This window comes from Ambystoma mexicanum, chromosome 6q, assembly GCF_040938575.1.
Source record: "Ambystoma mexicanum isolate Mex_15411 chromosome 6q, UKY_AmexF1_1, whole genome shotgun sequence".
NCBI lineage: Eukaryota > Metazoa > Chordata > Amphibia > Caudata > Ambystomatidae > Ambystoma > Ambystoma mexicanum.
Window position 1 is genome coordinate 150,241,721 of NC_090937.1, and position 17,555 is coordinate 150,259,275.

The 17,555-nt window shown below is 46.8% G+C and overlaps 1 protein-coding gene across 1 annotated transcript in view; it reads right to left on the reverse strand.

Moving 5' to 3' along the window:
* Positions 1 to 17,269, reverse strand: part of MMRN1 (multimerin 1) — a 423,228-nt gene extending 405,959 nt beyond the window's left edge. Inside the window, exon 1 of the mRNA XM_069630567.1 lies at positions 16,462 to 17,269. Coding sequence (XP_069486668.1) covers positions 16,462 to 17,156 — 695 coding nt within the window. The 5' untranslated portion in view covers positions 17,157 to 17,269. The remainder of the gene's footprint in view (positions 1 to 16,461) is intronic.
* Between the last annotated feature and the right edge of the window lie 286 nt (positions 17,270 to 17,555).

Below are 17,555 nucleotides of genomic sequence, written 5' to 3' on the forward strand. Positions count from 1 at the left end.
TAGTCTTCTGTCCCCTTTTGTTTTCCTTCCTGTATTTACCCACACCCACCAATCTATCCGGTGCGTTGCAACCCTTCGCTTTCCGCTCCGGGTGCTGTCGCTCTCTTTCCTACTCAATAGCTTTTGCTACTTTCCTGGCCGCTGTTTCCTCGGTGGCCCAAGTTTGTTTCCCTTCTGAGTTTTTTCTCCTTCGTTACTTTTACTTTCTATATTTCTTGTGCCTCACGGCTGCTCGCTTGGGTTCATTGTTCGCAGTTGGGGCGGCGCTGCCTTTCCTTCGGCTCTCTCCCTCTGTGGGTCTCTGGGTTTGTCTTTGGAAGCTTTCCCTAGCCCTTCTGCTTTCCTTTCTTCCCAGGATTCTTTCCCTTCTATTTCTTTATTTTCCTTCGCTTTGCTGGTAACTTACCTTTTCTTTCCCTTTCGGTCTGTTGTTCGTACTTTCCTGGTGTTCCTTCTCTCTCTCTTCCGGCGGTGGAGTCACTCTGGCATTCCGTTCTACTATCGGCAATCTACTGCATACCGTGGACACTCCTCCAAGTTCCACGGCTACATACTACCTTGACTGCTACCGGAAGTATTTATCCTCCTAATATCCTGATCTTCTACCCTGACAAACATTTGCTCTCTACGGTCCGCAAGCAAGAAGACTTTCATCCAAATTAACCCTTCAACATCCTGAGAGGTTTTTTTAAGCACTACTTTTTTCATCTCATCTGGCGTTTCCCGGAAGGGGGTCCTCTGTTCCCCTGTTTATTTAGGGTACCAGGGTTCCTTCTTCCTGGGGACGAACATATATCTTCTCAGGGAAAAAGACTCCTGAGAAGAAGGGACAGAAAAAGAAATCTTCCACAGAAGAATCAGGGGAGGAGGAGTGGGGATCTGAAGAGCTGGAGGACCTCGGAGTTGACAGTTATGCATCACAGTTTGACTGTATGTGCAACACTCTAAAACCCTTATTACCTTGGTTTTAAGTATGAACAACCCCAACATGGAATACATTAAATAAATATATTATGTTTCATTATCAGAGACCAGATTACTGTACATTTGTGTAAGACCAAATACAATTTCTGTGTATACGCATTTGGTGTATTTAACGCATATACTCACCATAAGGACTCAGGGTGCTAACAGAAGAGCTTAGCAGGCCATGGCTGCTGAGGTACACCAGAACAAAGCCCTGGCTAGGGAGATAATAATTAGGATTTCAGTGCTTTCGTAAATGTGAGATGGCCGTTGATGGAGAAAGAACAAGGGGAAGAGGACTCAAAAGCGACGACAACTTTAACAGACAAAAGAGAGCCTCTCTTTCTTTTCCTACTAAAAGGTGAGTATCTGAACGGGAAAAGCAGAAGATATGAAACTACAAGAAGAGATGTAGTCACAGATCTTGTCAACAAGTAAAGGAGGGCAAGTGCCATAAAAGGGTTTTTAGGTGATAGTGAGACAGACGTAAAATAGATTCTCTGCTGGACCAGAAGGCAAGAAAGACTATGCAAGTGGGCCCGATGTGACATAACTTCCTATCATTTATGAGAAGATATGCAGCAGCATTTTCTTAACTGAGGAGGCGAAAATAGTAGGACAGGCACCCATTGTAGGAGGCAAAAAAGGGACCTTCCAGGTTTTGGGGTCACTTCTGAGAATAAGGATCTCTGTTTTGTCAGAGTTAAGCGTGAGCCAGTGACCACACATCCATGAGTCAAAGGCTTTAAGGCAAGATTGAAAATTAGCTGCCGGCAAGCCATATTCCTTATCATGCTGAGCATATTCTGGGTAAAATCAGCAAAGGAATAAAGGGTGAATACATGGATAAGGGTGGCAAAAGAACACATATAGATCTTAAAGAGGATAGAGCTAGAGAATGACGCTGTGTGCCCCCCAAGGGTAAACACGCAGAGGGTCAGGTGAGAAGGAGGAACGGAGAAAGATTGGACAATCTCAAAGAGAATACATTTAAACGTCATGAAGGCAACACCAGTGGCCCCGGCATTATTTAGACTTCTGAGCAGTAGCAAATGATCAACAATGTTAAATGATGATGATTGACCTAGGAATATCAGGGCAGAGACCCTACTGCCTTCTGCCACCAAGCAAAGATGATCTAGAACAGATTCCATCCCTCCAGATGGGTCGAACCCTACCTGTTGAGGATCCATGTAGTTGAAGAACTTGCTGTAGTCTCTGAGGCAATGAGTGGCAGGAAAGGAAGCAGAGATATAAGACACAATGTGTAGGGCAGTAAAGATAAGGGGTGGGCATCAGAGATGAAGCCAAGAAGGTAATGTAGTTGGGCCCACCACAGTGGCATTAATATCTGGAAATGGCCACACAGATGAATCAGAACGTGGTGAAATCTCAAGCAGTGCTTCAGTCCCTTGATTAGAAATGATTATCTTAGAGTAATATTACGAAAGCCCTGCTACATGACCATGGGTAAAGCTGCAATTCACCCTGCGGCCCTAAATCAGACAACATTCTATGCAATTCCAACCTAGGCTAACTGCACTGGGCTCAAGTTGTCATTTGAAAGCAATAGTTCCTTCTTGTTTGTGAACCAATCATGTGTACAAGTTACAAGTTACAAAATAGGCATTCATATGTACTCTAGCTAGTGCTGCTGAGTGGGCATGTACATATTTTGGGTGGGCCTTGCCTGCTCAGGCTCTACTAGTACCATGCTGGCCAACCAAAGCATGCTCTACCCTGTCTATGCCTCTGATGGGCCTGCTGAGAAGCGGGACAATCAGACCCTGCTTTGGGGGGCCAATATGGTGAGCAGGGGTCAGGGGTAGAGCCACTCTTAATGAGTGAGAGACAACTAGCCACTTTCCCAGGAGAAAAGTTCAGAAACTAATAGGTTGATGGAGTGAGGTGTCTCTTTAGGAGGAGGGGTCAGATCAAGATGGCAGTAGGCAAAGCACGATTAACCAGAAGGTCATCACAGATGGACCTAGTTCTTCATGTAAAAAAAAGACTGCACTATTATAGCAAACGTCATGCGAGGGAGTTCTAGAATTAGCATGTGCAGAGAGGTAGGAAGTTCTTTCACAATGGAAAATACCAACTTTTGGCTACCTCCTTTTACGTTAGTTATCAATTTTATGCGAACAATAAACCATGAGTGTTGCCTGTGATAATGGCACCTTTATAGATCCATAGATGAGAGCTGATGCAAGTTTCAGCTTTTACATTATAGGAGGAGTGCCATTTTCCTTATTGCTGAGAGTTTTCTTTTACAGTGTGGTAGACTATCTGGAGTGGTTTAGGAGAGGTTTTGCCTAAGTTTCATCACCAAAAGGGCCACCTTGTTCAAAGAAGTGGAAGTTCAGGCAGTAAAGGTTATAAAGGCTAGAGCTGGATCCCAGCTCCAAGTAAGAGTTTGAGTGGTCAGCTTGTGTCAGTAAAAAAGACTCAGGGGAACGTGGATTACACTGAGATTGTGATAGGTTGGTGAGCCAAGGGAATGGGGTGGACATTGAGAAACAGATTAGAAAATGGTCAAACCAGATGAAAAGGTGGAAAGATGAGATTTTAATAAGATCAGGTGATGAAAAGTTAAAGTCTGACCTATACCCGGCTTTAGGGGACGGGCAGGAGATGGACTGATGTAAGTCTAGGAAGTCATTGAATTAAATAAGGTTGTTGGCAGCAGTCCAGGAACAGTATTTGCTCCCAAACAGTATGTGCAGGGAAATTAGTGCTCAGGCAAATGCACTGCAAGGCCATTGGCAGTGGTGCTAATGCAAGTGCGCATGGGTAAATGCCACCAGTGCATGTGTAGAATGCATATAGTCTTCTGGTCCCAGTAATGCAAGTGCGCATGGGTAAATGCCACCAGTGCATGTGTAGAATGCATAGAGTCTTCTGGTCCCAGTAATGCAAGTGCGCATGGGTAAATGCCACCAGTGCATGTGTAGAATGCATAGAGTCTTCTGGTCCCAGTAATGCAAGTGCGCACGGGTAAATGCCACCAGTGCATGTGTAGAATGCATAGAGTCTTCTGGTCCCAGTAATGCAAGTGCGCACGGGTAAATGCCACCAGTGTATGTGTAGAATGCATAGAGTCTTCTGGTCCCAGTAATGCAAGTGCGCACGGGTAAATGCCACCAGTGCATGTGTAGAATGCATAGAGTCTTCTGGTCCCAGTAATGCAAGTGCGCACGGGTAAATGCCACCAGTGCATGTGTAGAATGCATAGAGTCTTCTGGTCCCAGTAATGCAAGTGCGCACGAGTAAATGCCACCAGTGCATGTGTAGAATGCATAGAGTCTTCTGGTCCCAGTAATGCAAGTGCGCATGGGTAAATGCCACCAGTGCATGTGTAGAATGCATAGAGTCTTCTGGTCCCAGTAATGCAAGTGCGCATGGGTAAATGCCACCAGTGCATGTGTAGAATGCATAGAGTCTTCTGGTCCCAGTAATGCAAGTGCGCACGGGTAAATGCCACCAGTGCATGTGTAGAATGCATAGAGTCTTCTGGTCCCAGTAATGCAAGTGCGCACGGGTAAATGCCACCAGTGCATGTGTAGAATGCATAGAGTCTTCTGGTCCCAGTAATGCAAGTGCGCACGGGTAAATGCCACCAGTGCATGTGTAGAATGCATAGAGTCTTCCGGACCCAGTAATGCAAGTGCGCATGGGTAAATGCCACCAGTGCATGTGTAGAATGCATAGAGTCTTCTGGACCCAGTAATGCAAGTGCGCACGGGTAAATGCCACCAGTGCATGTGTAGAATGCATAGAGTCGTCTGGTCCCAGTAATGCAAGTGCGCACGGGTAAATGCCACCAGTGCATGTGTAGAATACATAGAGTCTTCTGGTCCCAGTAATGCAAGTGCGCACGGGTAAATGCCACCAGTGCATGTGTAGAATGCATAGAGTCTTCCGGACCCAGTAATGCAAGTGCGCATGGGTAAATGCCACCAGTGCATGGGTAGAATGCATAGAGTCTTCTGGTCCCAGTAATGCAAGTGCGCATGGGTAAATGCCACCAGTGCATGTGTAGAATGCATAGAGTCTTCTGCTCCCAGTCCTACTTGAATTTTGAGTTTGTGCTTCTGTGTAATCAATAAACCTTTTAGAAAAATTGACAAATATGGCGAGTTAGTAACTCGGGTTCATTCATCAATCTTTATCTTGGGTCTTAAAGCGCAATGTACAATGTATTGTTGTCTTCATGGAAACATCTACTTTATATTCATTTTGCAAATAATCATAGCTGCCTTGTATTAATTACTATATATTTGTTCACTGTGTGCCTTGTTATTGGTGGTTGTTAAGAGTTGTGCATCGTGTGAGGATCTATTGAGACAACTAACAACATAGACGAAGAACTGCTGTTAAACATAAGAGTGCTAGATTTTGAAACAGTGAGTCAAACTCAATGAACTAACTCATTTGATTTAGCATCAAAACAGATGTTAAACAAAGTCGCCCAAAGTCTCATGCTGTTGGTCTCCGAATTGATGTTATCTGAGAACCTTCTGGAGTGGAAACTCGAGGATGAACAATATCAATTGTTCCTCTGTCCTTGATAGTAAGGGATGTTCTTCAATTTTCTTTTAACTGCTGAATGTCGATTGTGGCATTAGACAGAGCCATTAGTAGGAGTCCTTAAAGTTAATGAGACCACCAAGTACATAATCCAATTTGTGCTTCTGACTTGACTAGCACAGCAACCTACTTAAAGATTGATTATAGTCCGGCACTCCTAAAGTTGAAAGAAATAGTGAATGTATGGCTTCAAAGCATAAAGCAATTGGCCAAATTACCAAATGACCATGTCATTGAAAAATGTTTCAGAGGATGTGCGTTGGACTTTTGTGAGCTTCAATGTAATATGCATGTCACTGTGTTCGCAAGAGGGACCTGTACATTTATTGTGGAGGCATCCACCTGGTCGATTGATGCACTGTATGACCACCTTTCATGCTTTACTGTCGCGAGCACCAGCATAAGGTCAGACGAACTCTGACAAATGTGAACTGTGAATTCTTGCAGGATCACCAGAAAAAGGCGGGGGGGTTGCTCCCCCTGCAAAGATGTGGAGGCCAAGGATTTAGGTGGGACCCATTCCCCACCAGCCTTCAAAGGAGCCTTATCCCCCTTTTGACCCCTACTGCTACCCGTGGCCCCCAACCCCAACTCCAGCATCCCAAAAATGCATTAACCTGGTATTTTCTTTTTCCAGTGCAAGGCTGCTGAAAAAAGTCAAAGGTTTAACATTCTCCACTGCCCTACAGGGCAAGTAAAGACAGTTGGGTATATTATAGGGCTGTGATGGTAATGACATCAGTCTGACCTCCACTGCGAAGACCTAATGTGTTATCCTTAGGAAACCTCAAAGTGTCCCGGACGAGTATCTGAAAAAGCTTGAAAAATATTTACAGGTCTTTGAAACGTCCAATATTCGAGGGTTTCAATTATCCCCATATACGTTCAGCCAGTGTAACACCCCTCTCTCATTAAACGTAGCTTTACAGCATCCATATAACAATTGTAATTGCATTTAACCGCGCATAAGCCCTTAAATAGTCTGTCATCGTGAAATGTAATAAAAATGAAGAGAAAAGCATTCCTAACCCTGTTTGAGGAGTAGATCTCCAACCAGGACAGCAGTATTTAATATGTCGGCTGCCCCAGTTAACAAACAAATGCACAACCGATGCATTTCTCAACCCCCTGTACTTGTTCCAAAGAGGCATCACAGGATCCATTTTAAATCACTTCTATTTGGGTTATTAGGATGAACATATATACAAAATACCCCCTTCAACTGCTGCGGTTTGCACAATATCACAGAACGGGTGGGGTTAAACGTGTGCATCTGTGAAGGACATTTGTAAATCGGGCACAATTATTTTTGGGAAAATGTAGAGGCTACGCTAGCACATCCGTTGCCCTTACGGAAGGAAAACATGTCTGCACTAGGATGTCAGTGTGCTTCCAAAAGGCACGTCTTGCACAGTCTTTGCAAAACCCAACTGCATAAAAAAGTGAAGCCCAGTGAAGAATATCCTATGCTTTGGAACTCATGCCTTCCAATGTTTACCTTCAAATGTATGGTGGGTTCAAAAAGGCTTGGGGGAAACACTGAAAGCAGAACAATGTGAGGCAAGTCACACATGCCACAGTGCCACCCAGTAACCATACTGGAAATTCACCTCTAGGTCCGAGCAACATGAGCGTGGCATTGTGGGTATGCAAATTAGCACACATGCCTTGTTCATGTGGCTCTGAACTGGAAGTGAATTTCCAGTAATGTTTATTGGTGGGCTATGGCATATCTGACGTGGCTCAATTACTTTTTCTACTTTTGAATTTCAGGAGAATACGTTTTTTCGAGTGTTTTTAAAACCAATATAACTTTGCAGGTGTTTGCTACGCATGCCTCAATGCTCCAACAACAAGGCTGTGAGAAATGGGTTTGCATTTGCGCTAATTTGCATATTCACAGTAACTTGCTCGCGTGTCTCTGAAATGGAGGTGAACTTCCAGTGATGGCAACACAGTTCTTCTAAGGCATGTGTGACTTGGCTGAAATGGTTTATTCTACTTTCAAAATTTTCCCTAAAAAAATGTAAATGAGTTACCATCAAATACTATTTTACTGCTCGTGTGGGTGGCCTCTAAGTAAGACTTAAACAAACTGTGCCCCACTTTCAGTGAAAGACACTGGGCCTCATTATGAGACCTGCAGCAGCCGACCAGCATGGCTGCCACGGTATCATTATTTTTCCGGCACCCGCGAATGGCAATTACCAAGTCATTATGGTCCCGCTGGACCCGGTAATTGCCCATTCACAGGTGCGGGCAATAAAATGCTCCGCATTCCCATTTGAGCCCCATGGGGCTCAATGGGAATGGGGAGGTCGGATGCACCGGCACCATTCTTAAATGGTGCCGGTGCATCCGACATGCTCTGCTCGCGGGTGCTGTTACGCCTGCGAGGTCAGACCTGGCGGGCGGGAAGGAACCCACAAGCAGAATTCGTAGTTTGCAGGTTCGGTAACGTCAAGCTTACCAGGACCATTGTTACCAGACCGGCAAACTTACAATGAGGCCCATTGTGAAACTGCTGCAAAACCTTTTTAGCCATAAGAAAGAAACGTGTAGAGTTATACAGCCCCTGTAGGATGCCCAGCACCACCTGACACAATAAAAAGAGCTCCAGTTGCCTACCCCATATTTGATGCACATCCCTCTTAAGATAAAATGTCGGCCATCATACATAGGCTAAAGTACACCTTAAAACACCATTTAAGGATATTGCAAGACACTCAGGAGTTCCATGACCAAACAGAGGAATGAGGCGGAACACTAAGTTTCATATTAAGGCCTCAGAACTCTGAGGTGTCTTAAAATATTCTTCTTACATGCAGAAGGGGATTTGTTATTTATTATAATATATGGACACATCATCATTCCATGTAATACTTTCTAGCTCTTTTTAAATAAATGATCAGATTATAAGGAGGGGACTGGGAGGGGTTGCACTTACATTTAAAAATGTAACCATCGTTCAATGTTCATTATTTACACTACCAGGCGAATAGAAAAGCTGTAGAAACAGGCAAAACAACACAGTGGGCCTCATTACAAGTGAGGCGGTAAGGGGTTAACGGCGCCGGTAAAGGCGCCGGTAAAAGCGCTGGTGCCGTTAACCCCGTACCGCCTCATTACGAGGTCCCCTCGCGGGACCCGCTCTGGACGTCTGTTCAGACCAGACGTCCTTTCCGGGTGCCGCGAGGGGACCAGCATGCTAACAATGGGCCCATCATTAACGGGCCGGTTGTTATCATGCTCCCCATTCCCATTCCCCTATGGGGAGTCAAATGGGAATGGGGATGGTCCGGGTTCCCTGAATGAGGAAATACCAGGCCCTCCAAAGTCGGAATGGCCCGGTATTTCCTCATTCAGGGACCACGGACCTCCAAACTCGTAATGAGGCCCAATACCTTCTTTATGCACTTCATAGTGCAAAACGGTGGTTCCTGCAGTACTGCAATGTGATAGCTGGCTCCATTGCTCGATGAATTGACCCACGCCTCCCTCCCAGGACATCAGCCGAGGGTCAGACAGTGTGAAGAAGATCACCCTAAAGGTCCACATCTGGACTACCTACTTCCCGGTGGTGGTGGTGGCGTGCTGGGGAGGTATGAACAGAGGCATTAGAGCGGTTGGAGACAAGTGGCGTGGGGGTTGCCACTCCCCTGCCCAGGCGGGGACTTTTAGCCACAGTCCCCTGACAGCCTGAGCCAGGCTGAACCCAGCAGCTGCGGTTTGCTGCTTCCCTCGTCGGAGAGAGGGAGTTGGTGCAAGGGCCGCTGTGGGGGCAAAGGTGGGGCCGAAGGTAAGGGGCAGCAGCGGTCCTACCCCCTCCTCAGTGGTTTAATGTAGAAGGATCGAGACTGAGTTGGTGTCAACAGGCCCTCCAGGAGGGGGCAGGCCCCAGAAGGTATGAGAGGTCCTGCATTCGCCTTAAAGGAGGCTAGACTTGCCCTGTGGAAGTGCAGCCCTGCAGTTTTGCCAATTAATTTCTACATACCATATGAAGGGCACTAATCCTGTGTGCCTGAGCAACAGGATCCCTTGGGAGAGTCCACAGCCATTGGAACTTACAATCTGATTGCCTGGAAACACACCCTTATGCCCATTAACTGTCCTGATGTGAATCCACCTGGACCTAACTGGGGAGCAGAGCTCACATTAAGTGGCTTACAATGATGGAGAACACTTCCAACACCCTGCAAAGGAGAAGTGGAACTGCTCCCGCACTCCGGGACCATCACTGTGTTGGAACACTGTACCCTTCTGCCTCTGTAGGGCAGAAGGAGACTGAACCCCCTCTCACTGCAGGTCGGAAGAAGAGCATGCTGTTTTTTTTTTTTAACAAACTTAGAAGTGAGCTATTCGTTTGCCATTGCTGGAAAGGTGCTCTGCCCTCCCACCAAACGTTAGGAATGCTCCCAAAGGGGTATCCCCCATGGAACAGCACGAGTTCCCTGCTTCCTCTGTCTCCTGAAACCTTGTGACTCAACTACCATCACAAGTCGCTGCGGATCACTCCACTATTGTGCTTGGCTTTTGGAGCATTCCCCCACTCATTGCTGAGCAGTGCAACACCATACTTTTGATGACCTGGGACATCTTGTGCACCTGACTTGTATGCAACTGACTTGCTGCTAGGCAGCCTGGTAAATTTCCTGTGCATTGTACAGTTTCTCTGTCTCTCTCAATCTCCCCTTTCCATCTCTCGGCTCTCTGCCTCCATGGTGCTCTCCATCTCCCATTAAATCCAACTGCTACTCTATCAACTATCCTACCTCTCTCTTGAAGCCTGGGAGGAAAAAGTTCAAAAAAGATCTCCTGGTCGCCAATCCAGGCCTGCCCATCGCTGACACCTACATCAATGCTTCTTCCAGGAAGATTGTAACAGACATCCTATTTGGCACTCCCTCTCTGGACCTATCGACTCCACACATGGTTTCAGTCCTCTCCCCTTTCTATTTGTCGCCCATTCATGGTGGCACCAGATAGGAAGCACTCTTGGCATGTGTCTCATCGCATAGGTGCATCATTAATGCCTATCAGAATGGCACTGTCATGGCCCAGAGCTCTCAGCCTAACCTCTCCTTCCTCATAGGCGTATTCCATCTCTCATCAACTTCCTCCCTTCTCTCACCACTCCTCCATCTGCCACCCCTTTAGCCCCTTCTCCACCACCGACAGGTGTACCGCATCCCTCTACCCCTCATTGGAAGACCTTCAAAGGTGGTAACCAGCTGCATCCAGCTACCCTCAACTCTTGCTATGCTATTAAACACTCCTCTGATAGCTGTCTCCTTCTTGAAGACTTTGACCTTGACATTCTCGTTCTCGCTCTCACTGATATGTGGTTCACTGCCAGCTCTGTCACTGTGGTTGACACACTCCTCTCTTATGGCTACAAGATCCTCTTTAAGCCCAGCCCTAACCGGTTCGGAGGTGGAGTGGCCTGAATCTTCCCTGAATGGGTCCCTGCTACTATCATTGTCACTCAGTCCTACTCTTCCTTCAAATGCCTCATCTGCAGGCTTGGTGTCTCTGCAATTCTCTTGTTGACTCTCGCCACCCTTTACAGGACCCCTGGTCCTGTCTCCCTCTTTCTCTCAGAGTGGTTTGACCTTAACTCTTCTCTTCCTTCCTCCATCTCCAAGCGTCGCCTCCTCTGTGACTTTAATATTCACCATGACAATCCTGATTCGGCCACTGGATTCTTCAGCAGCCTCTGTGACTTTCTTTCCCTCATTATTCTTACCTCTGGTATGGTGCACTCAGCCGGATACACCTTGGATGCTCTCATCTCAATAGAAATCTCCATCTCCAACCCTGTCACTACACCTCTCTCCTGGTCTGACCATGCTCTCCTGTCCTCTCACCTTTATCTGTTAGGTCCCTCCGCTAAGCCTCTGCCTGCACCACCAGTCTCCTCTGTCATTCGAACAATTAAGCCAGTGTCAGTTGCTGCTTTTGCCACCACTTTCATTCTCCCTCCCACTCCTGCCACAGAGTCCCACACCAACTCTGCCCTTGCTAAGCTTCACCTCTCTATCACCAACACCCTGGACATCCTTGCCCCTGTCATGAGGATACGCATGAGGCCTGCCTCCAAGCGCAACACCTGGTATGAATCCGACCAAGCCTCTCTGAAATGCAAGTGCAGAGTTGCTGAGCGGAAGTGGCAGGCATCTGGCACATCCTCTGGAATACTGGCCCGCCACCTTCTTCAGAAGCAATACAGACTCTTCATCTCCTCAAAGGAGAGGGCCCAAATCCAAGCCTGCATCTCTTGTGCCACTAAAAACACGGGCAAACTGTTTAAAATTTGCAACAGGCTCACCAATCCTACTGCAGTCTCCATGTCTCCCCTGCCATCCCTGACACTCTGTACCTCTCTGGCCTCCCACTTCCTAACCAAAACTCAGGACATCCTGTCCTCAATCTCCTCTACACCCCTCCCTCCCCAGCTCTTGGGCATCCCTTGGTCCTCTCTCCCAATCACTCCTACTCTCCTCTTTCTCAGCCAAAACACCGGATGAGGTCCCTAGACAAGTCCTCTCTATGAAAATCTCCTTCAAACAGGTGCTCCCCTGCTCCTCCAGAACAATCAAGAACAACATTGCCTCCCTTGTGCCAGCCTTGGTCAATTTCTGTAATCACTCCTTTGCCACTGGCTCCTTCCTGCTTCCCCTCAAGCACTCCCTTATGCATTGTCTCCTCAAAAAGCCCTCTGCTGACCCCTCCTGCCCGGCTTACTACTGCTCTATCTCCATAACCACCTTCCTGGGAAAACATCTGGACAAACTGGTCATCTCCCAATTGACCTAACACACTGAATCTGTTGGTCTTCTCCATGACCACCAGCCCGGCTTCAGAGCAGCCAGAGGAAAGGAAACTGCTCTACTGAACACCTGTGAAGACTTGCTCTCAAATTTTGATTCCAACTCTCCTTCTGTTCCTATCCTTCAGGATCTTTCTTCTACCTTCAACATGGTCAATCGTTGCCACCCTGACAACTCGCTCCATAACACCGCTGACATCACAGGCTTGGCACTGGACTTGTTGACCTAATTCCTCTCCGACTATCCTTCTCAGGTTCAACTGAGCCCTTTTCTCTCCCCTATCACATTCTCTAATTGCAGCATCCCTCAAGGCTCTATCCTCCTGCCTTCAACATCTACTTTGCCCCTCTGGTCCACCTGATTGCATCATTTTTTCCCCCCTCACTTCCAGTGTTATGCAGACGACACACAGCTCTCATTCAAGCTTCCCTCCACTACTCCCCCCTTCCTCCTCCCTCGTCTCTGACTGTCTGACTGCTATTCAGGCATGGTGTGTTGCCAATGATCTGTGCCTTAATGCCAGTAAAACTGCGACCCTTTTCATTGGGACCGCAGCTCTCTCCTTCAATTCTTCCTTTTGGCTGTCCTCTATGGGCCCCATCCCCTCACCCTCTTTTGAGGCAAAAAACATTGGTGTCATTTTTGACTCCTCACTCTCTCCTTCTCTCCTCACATCGCAGACCTTGCCAAGAAGGCCCACTATCAGCTGCATCTCCTCAGAGACATTCTCCCTTTCATCACTTTCCCCCAGGAACTCAATGGGCCTCATTACGACCCTGGCGGAGAACCATGGTGCAATTTGCACCATGGTCCATGGCGCTAAGCTGCCAACTCCGCCATGGTGGTTGGCGGACTTACCGCCCCATTCCGACCTTGGCGGGGCGGTAAGTCCCCAATCTCCATTTACCCTTCCCCATTCCCATGTTTGCCCCATAGGGTATAATGGGAGTGGGGAAGGCGTTAATTACGCCACCGTAAATTACGGTGGCGTAATTAACAACAAGTCCCGTAGCGCCATGGATTTTTCCGCCTGCAAAAAGCAGGCGTAAAAATCACCATGGCGCTACGGGAACTCGTAGTCAGGCGGAAAGGGGCGCCATGGTTTACGCCGGCGTAAACCCCTTTCCGCCAGGGTCGTAATGAGGGCCAATGTCTCCAGAGCTCTGGTCCTCTCTAGGCTGGACTACTGCAACAGCCTCTTCCTCAATCTTCCATTATCCTCCCTTCGCCCCCTTCAAATAATTCAGAATAGGAGTACAAGACTTATTCTTGGCCTCAAGCCCAGGGACTTCATCTCTCCAACTCTATAATCTCTTCACTGGCTCCCGGTTGCTGCCAGGAACAAGTTCAGGACCCTCTACATCATCCACAAGGCTTTCTGGGGCATAAGACCCCACTACATCCAATTCTCTTTCCCTAAATACCTCCCAGGTAGAGTCCTTCAGTCTTGTAGCTCCAATGCTCTGCAAATCAGGTGCTTCTCTAAGCAGAGAGTGGGGGGTATATAGCTCTCCTCCGCAGGAGCCTCCCTCTGGAATGGTCTAGCTGCCAATCTCTCAGGCTTGAGCCGGATCTCCTTAAGTTTCAAAACCTCCTCAAGACCCTCTTTTTCTCTTCCTCCTTCCCTCCCCCCTCCCCTGCTAATGCTCCTGTCTGCCTCTGTGACTGGATATCTGGTTCCCTCTGAGTTCTACATGGCACCAGGCCAACTCCATCCCCTCCCTTGCACTTAGCTGGTGGACTCTCATCCCTTGATCTCCTGGCAATCCCTGGAACTTGCCCACCTGTCCTCCCCTAAGCTTTCCATGGCCCTCTTTCCCCCTCCACTCCTCACTTTCCACTTGCACTCTCTCCTCTCTGCCCTGCGCTTCTCTTCACACCCTAGCACTTTGCATTTCGCGCAGACTGACACCCCCCCTTGCACTTCTTGTTACTACACTTGCACAATCGGAATGTCACAAGGCCTAGTAGGACTGTTATTATCTTCCCCCTTATTCCAACCCCTTTTTTGTTTTGTGGTACCTTGAAACACCATTTGTTGTATAGTCGCCTTACAAATATCCAATTAATAAATAAATTGAAATAGTGTAAAAGCTGCCAGCCAAACCCACAGCGTTTACAATACATTTTTATACTGTAACTTTACTTTTAGTAAATGTTTTAAACAGGCATATCCCTTTAGAATCCAATGAATTTGCAACAACATGAAAATGTTGTGTTAAGTAGATGCGTGTGTGTTTTGCTGGAGTGCAAGGGGCAGGTGTAAATGGCTATTGGGTTCAGTGGAAAGCATGAAAATGATGCACAGTGCACTCTGAGGCATAACACATGCTTTACCGCTTTAAAAACATGACTCTTACTGCGCCAGGGGGCCTTGGCCTCTTACTCTAATGAAAGAGATATTCCAGTTGTTGACATTTATGTATAATAAATGTACAATCTGTTTAGATAAAAATTTACCAGAGTACACAATTGAACACAGTTCTAAATATATCTAAAGCAGTTGATTGCAATGCACCCAAAAGTCATTGTGTTGTTTAAAATTATAAATGCATGCAACCAGATTCCTGCTCTCCTATGTTAAACTCCAGCAATGCACACATTGAACATACGACCATAAACTGCGTCTTATCAATGAATGGACATGATATGATATGTATGACATGGCATTTGTAACGTGCCCATACACACGTGTGTCAAGGCGCGACATAAAGTGTCACAGATAGGTATTTTAGAGAAAGTAATCTGAAAATCTTGCCTTAGTTAGTGTGTGTTAAATAAGTGTTCCAGTGGCAGCCGGCATTCTGCTCTGTGCTGGCTCAAACAGCAGGTGGTGTAAGTTCCCAACTCAACCTCAAGTTATTTTCATGCCGATCAAATCTTTTGTTTCGGGAACACTTCCCATAAAAAGAACTACCTGCATAAACAGAGCTTAAAACATCCCAACCCCCCCAAAAAATAAAGCTATTTCAAAGGACTTCTTAGTTTCAGTTGTCATGTCATTTTCCTATTACAGCTGAGTAGTGACATTCTAACTAGACTGCTGTGTAGAGCATCCGGGGAAAGTCATGAGTAGAGGACCGTGTAATGCCCAACCAACTGTGGTAACATCACACCAGAGGGAAACAACATTTTCTCCAAAAGATTGATTTTTCTCCTCTTTGGATTTCTCTGGTGTGATGGGAGAGGGGTCCTGTTTTTTTTTTAATGTTGTGTACACTTCCCTCATACCCTCCTTCACACCCACTGCAATGCTGGTCCATGAAGACAGCGCAGTGGGTGGAAAATGGATGCAGGTGTTGTGCACAGCTCTGAATTATAGAAGGCTAGTTTTCGACTATGGGGTGTATCCTACTTTTGAGTTCCAAGTGAAATCCTACACATCTTGAACTTGGCTCCTCATGTCTACCAGATGTCACTCAGAACTCGCTGGTGGTATATATAGCCCTGTGGTTGCTAGCTTCCCATTTATAATTCTACATGTAATAAGGCAATTATTTACAGGCTCTTACATGTTCCAATACCTTTAAAAAAAATAAATAAAAAAAAAAGAAACCGTTCCGGAATGGTTAGTTTTAAAATAAAAGTGTAGGAAGAAGTTAACATGTGCACTTTTGTGCACTGCACTGAACATTCCCTTAAACAGCAGGTGTGTTTGCGGGTTTGGATTGTGCGTGGGTGGGGGTTTTGTGATGGGGTTTGTGGGGAGAGGGGGCAGGCCAGCAGGGAACATACTTCCACTACTTCTTTTATACACTTCGACCACTGGCTGATCTAAATTATATTGGTATAATAAGAGTTTCTGTGGGGTCAGCTGAGAATTAGGCAGGCAAAATTAATTTGTGAAGATGCCCGAAAGGCACTTGTCTGTTTGTGAATGGCAACGAGGGTGAACATTTCTTCACAAAGTACGGATTCTCTCAGATGGATGTAATTACAACTGACCTGTAGTCTGTGTTTTCTTTTTCCCCAATTGCCTTGCTCTCTTTTGAATGCATATATCACACGCTGCACTGGATGTCAGGAACACCTGTGAGAACATGATTTCAAAGTAAATAAAAAAAGATCATCTTACTTTCCTCTGGTGGTTTCAAAGCTGCCTTTCTTGGTGCCAATCCACTGCTTGGCACTGAGGTTGCCAGTGCTAAGGATGGTCTGCCTTGGTGATCGGTTACGGATCTTGGAATATGCATTTTCGTCCTCACCAGGAGTGGACCCTGTGGGTGGTGATGCTGCAATAGACGATTCCTCTGGCAAGCATCCAGCTTGCTTCCTTAGGGCAGCAGGACTTTCCGCAGGTGCAAGAGTCGTTAGGGCAGCAGGACTTTCCTCAGGTGCAAGAGTCGTTAGGGCAGCAGGACTTTCCTCAGGTGCAAGAGTCGTTAGGGCAGCAGGACTTTGCTCAAGTGCAAGAGTCTGTGATTTAGCAAAAATGGCTACTTGTGTGCTGGCTTCAGTCCCTTCTGGCCAGTCTGTGGCAGCGGCATCAGATGCCATCATGGCGGGTCCCGGTGCTGCAGAATCTGCGAGGTGTTGAACATGCATTTCAGTGGCACCCACAGATGCCAAGTTGAAGGTGTCTGCCTCGCGATGAGCTGTGATGCCCATGGACTGTTGTAGGCTCTGTGCATCGGTCGTTTCTGAAGGAGTAAAGCTAAGGCTGCCAGTTTCTGTGGCATTGTCTTCTTCCCAAAGACTGCCCGCCACAGCAGCGTGGGTTCCTCGGAGCCCGCCATGAGAAAGTATCACTAAAAATACTAACATGGCCATCTTTACTGTAAAACGAGACGATGGAGCGTAGCCTTCAGTAAACTGCGCGTATCTAATCAAACCGTCCTTCTGTGCCGACCTTCCCGCCCGAACTGTTTATTTACACTGTGATGCAGCATGGGATGTCGAGAAGTGATTTGTGAGGAGAGGAAACAGGTTGCACAGTTTCAAAATGGAGTCAGGAAACTGGGTTTCCTGTTTCTGCACATTGCCTGGAACCTCTAACCTCCCTGGAGCGAGAGAGTACTGGATGCACCGGGCACGGGGGACAGGGTGACTCTTTCCAAAGGGCAAAGAATGAAGGAGAAAGGAATGCTCCGAACATGGAAAATATTGTACTTTATACATTTGTTCTTACGCCCCAAACCCTTTTCCCTTCTCATAAATCCAAGTGGCATA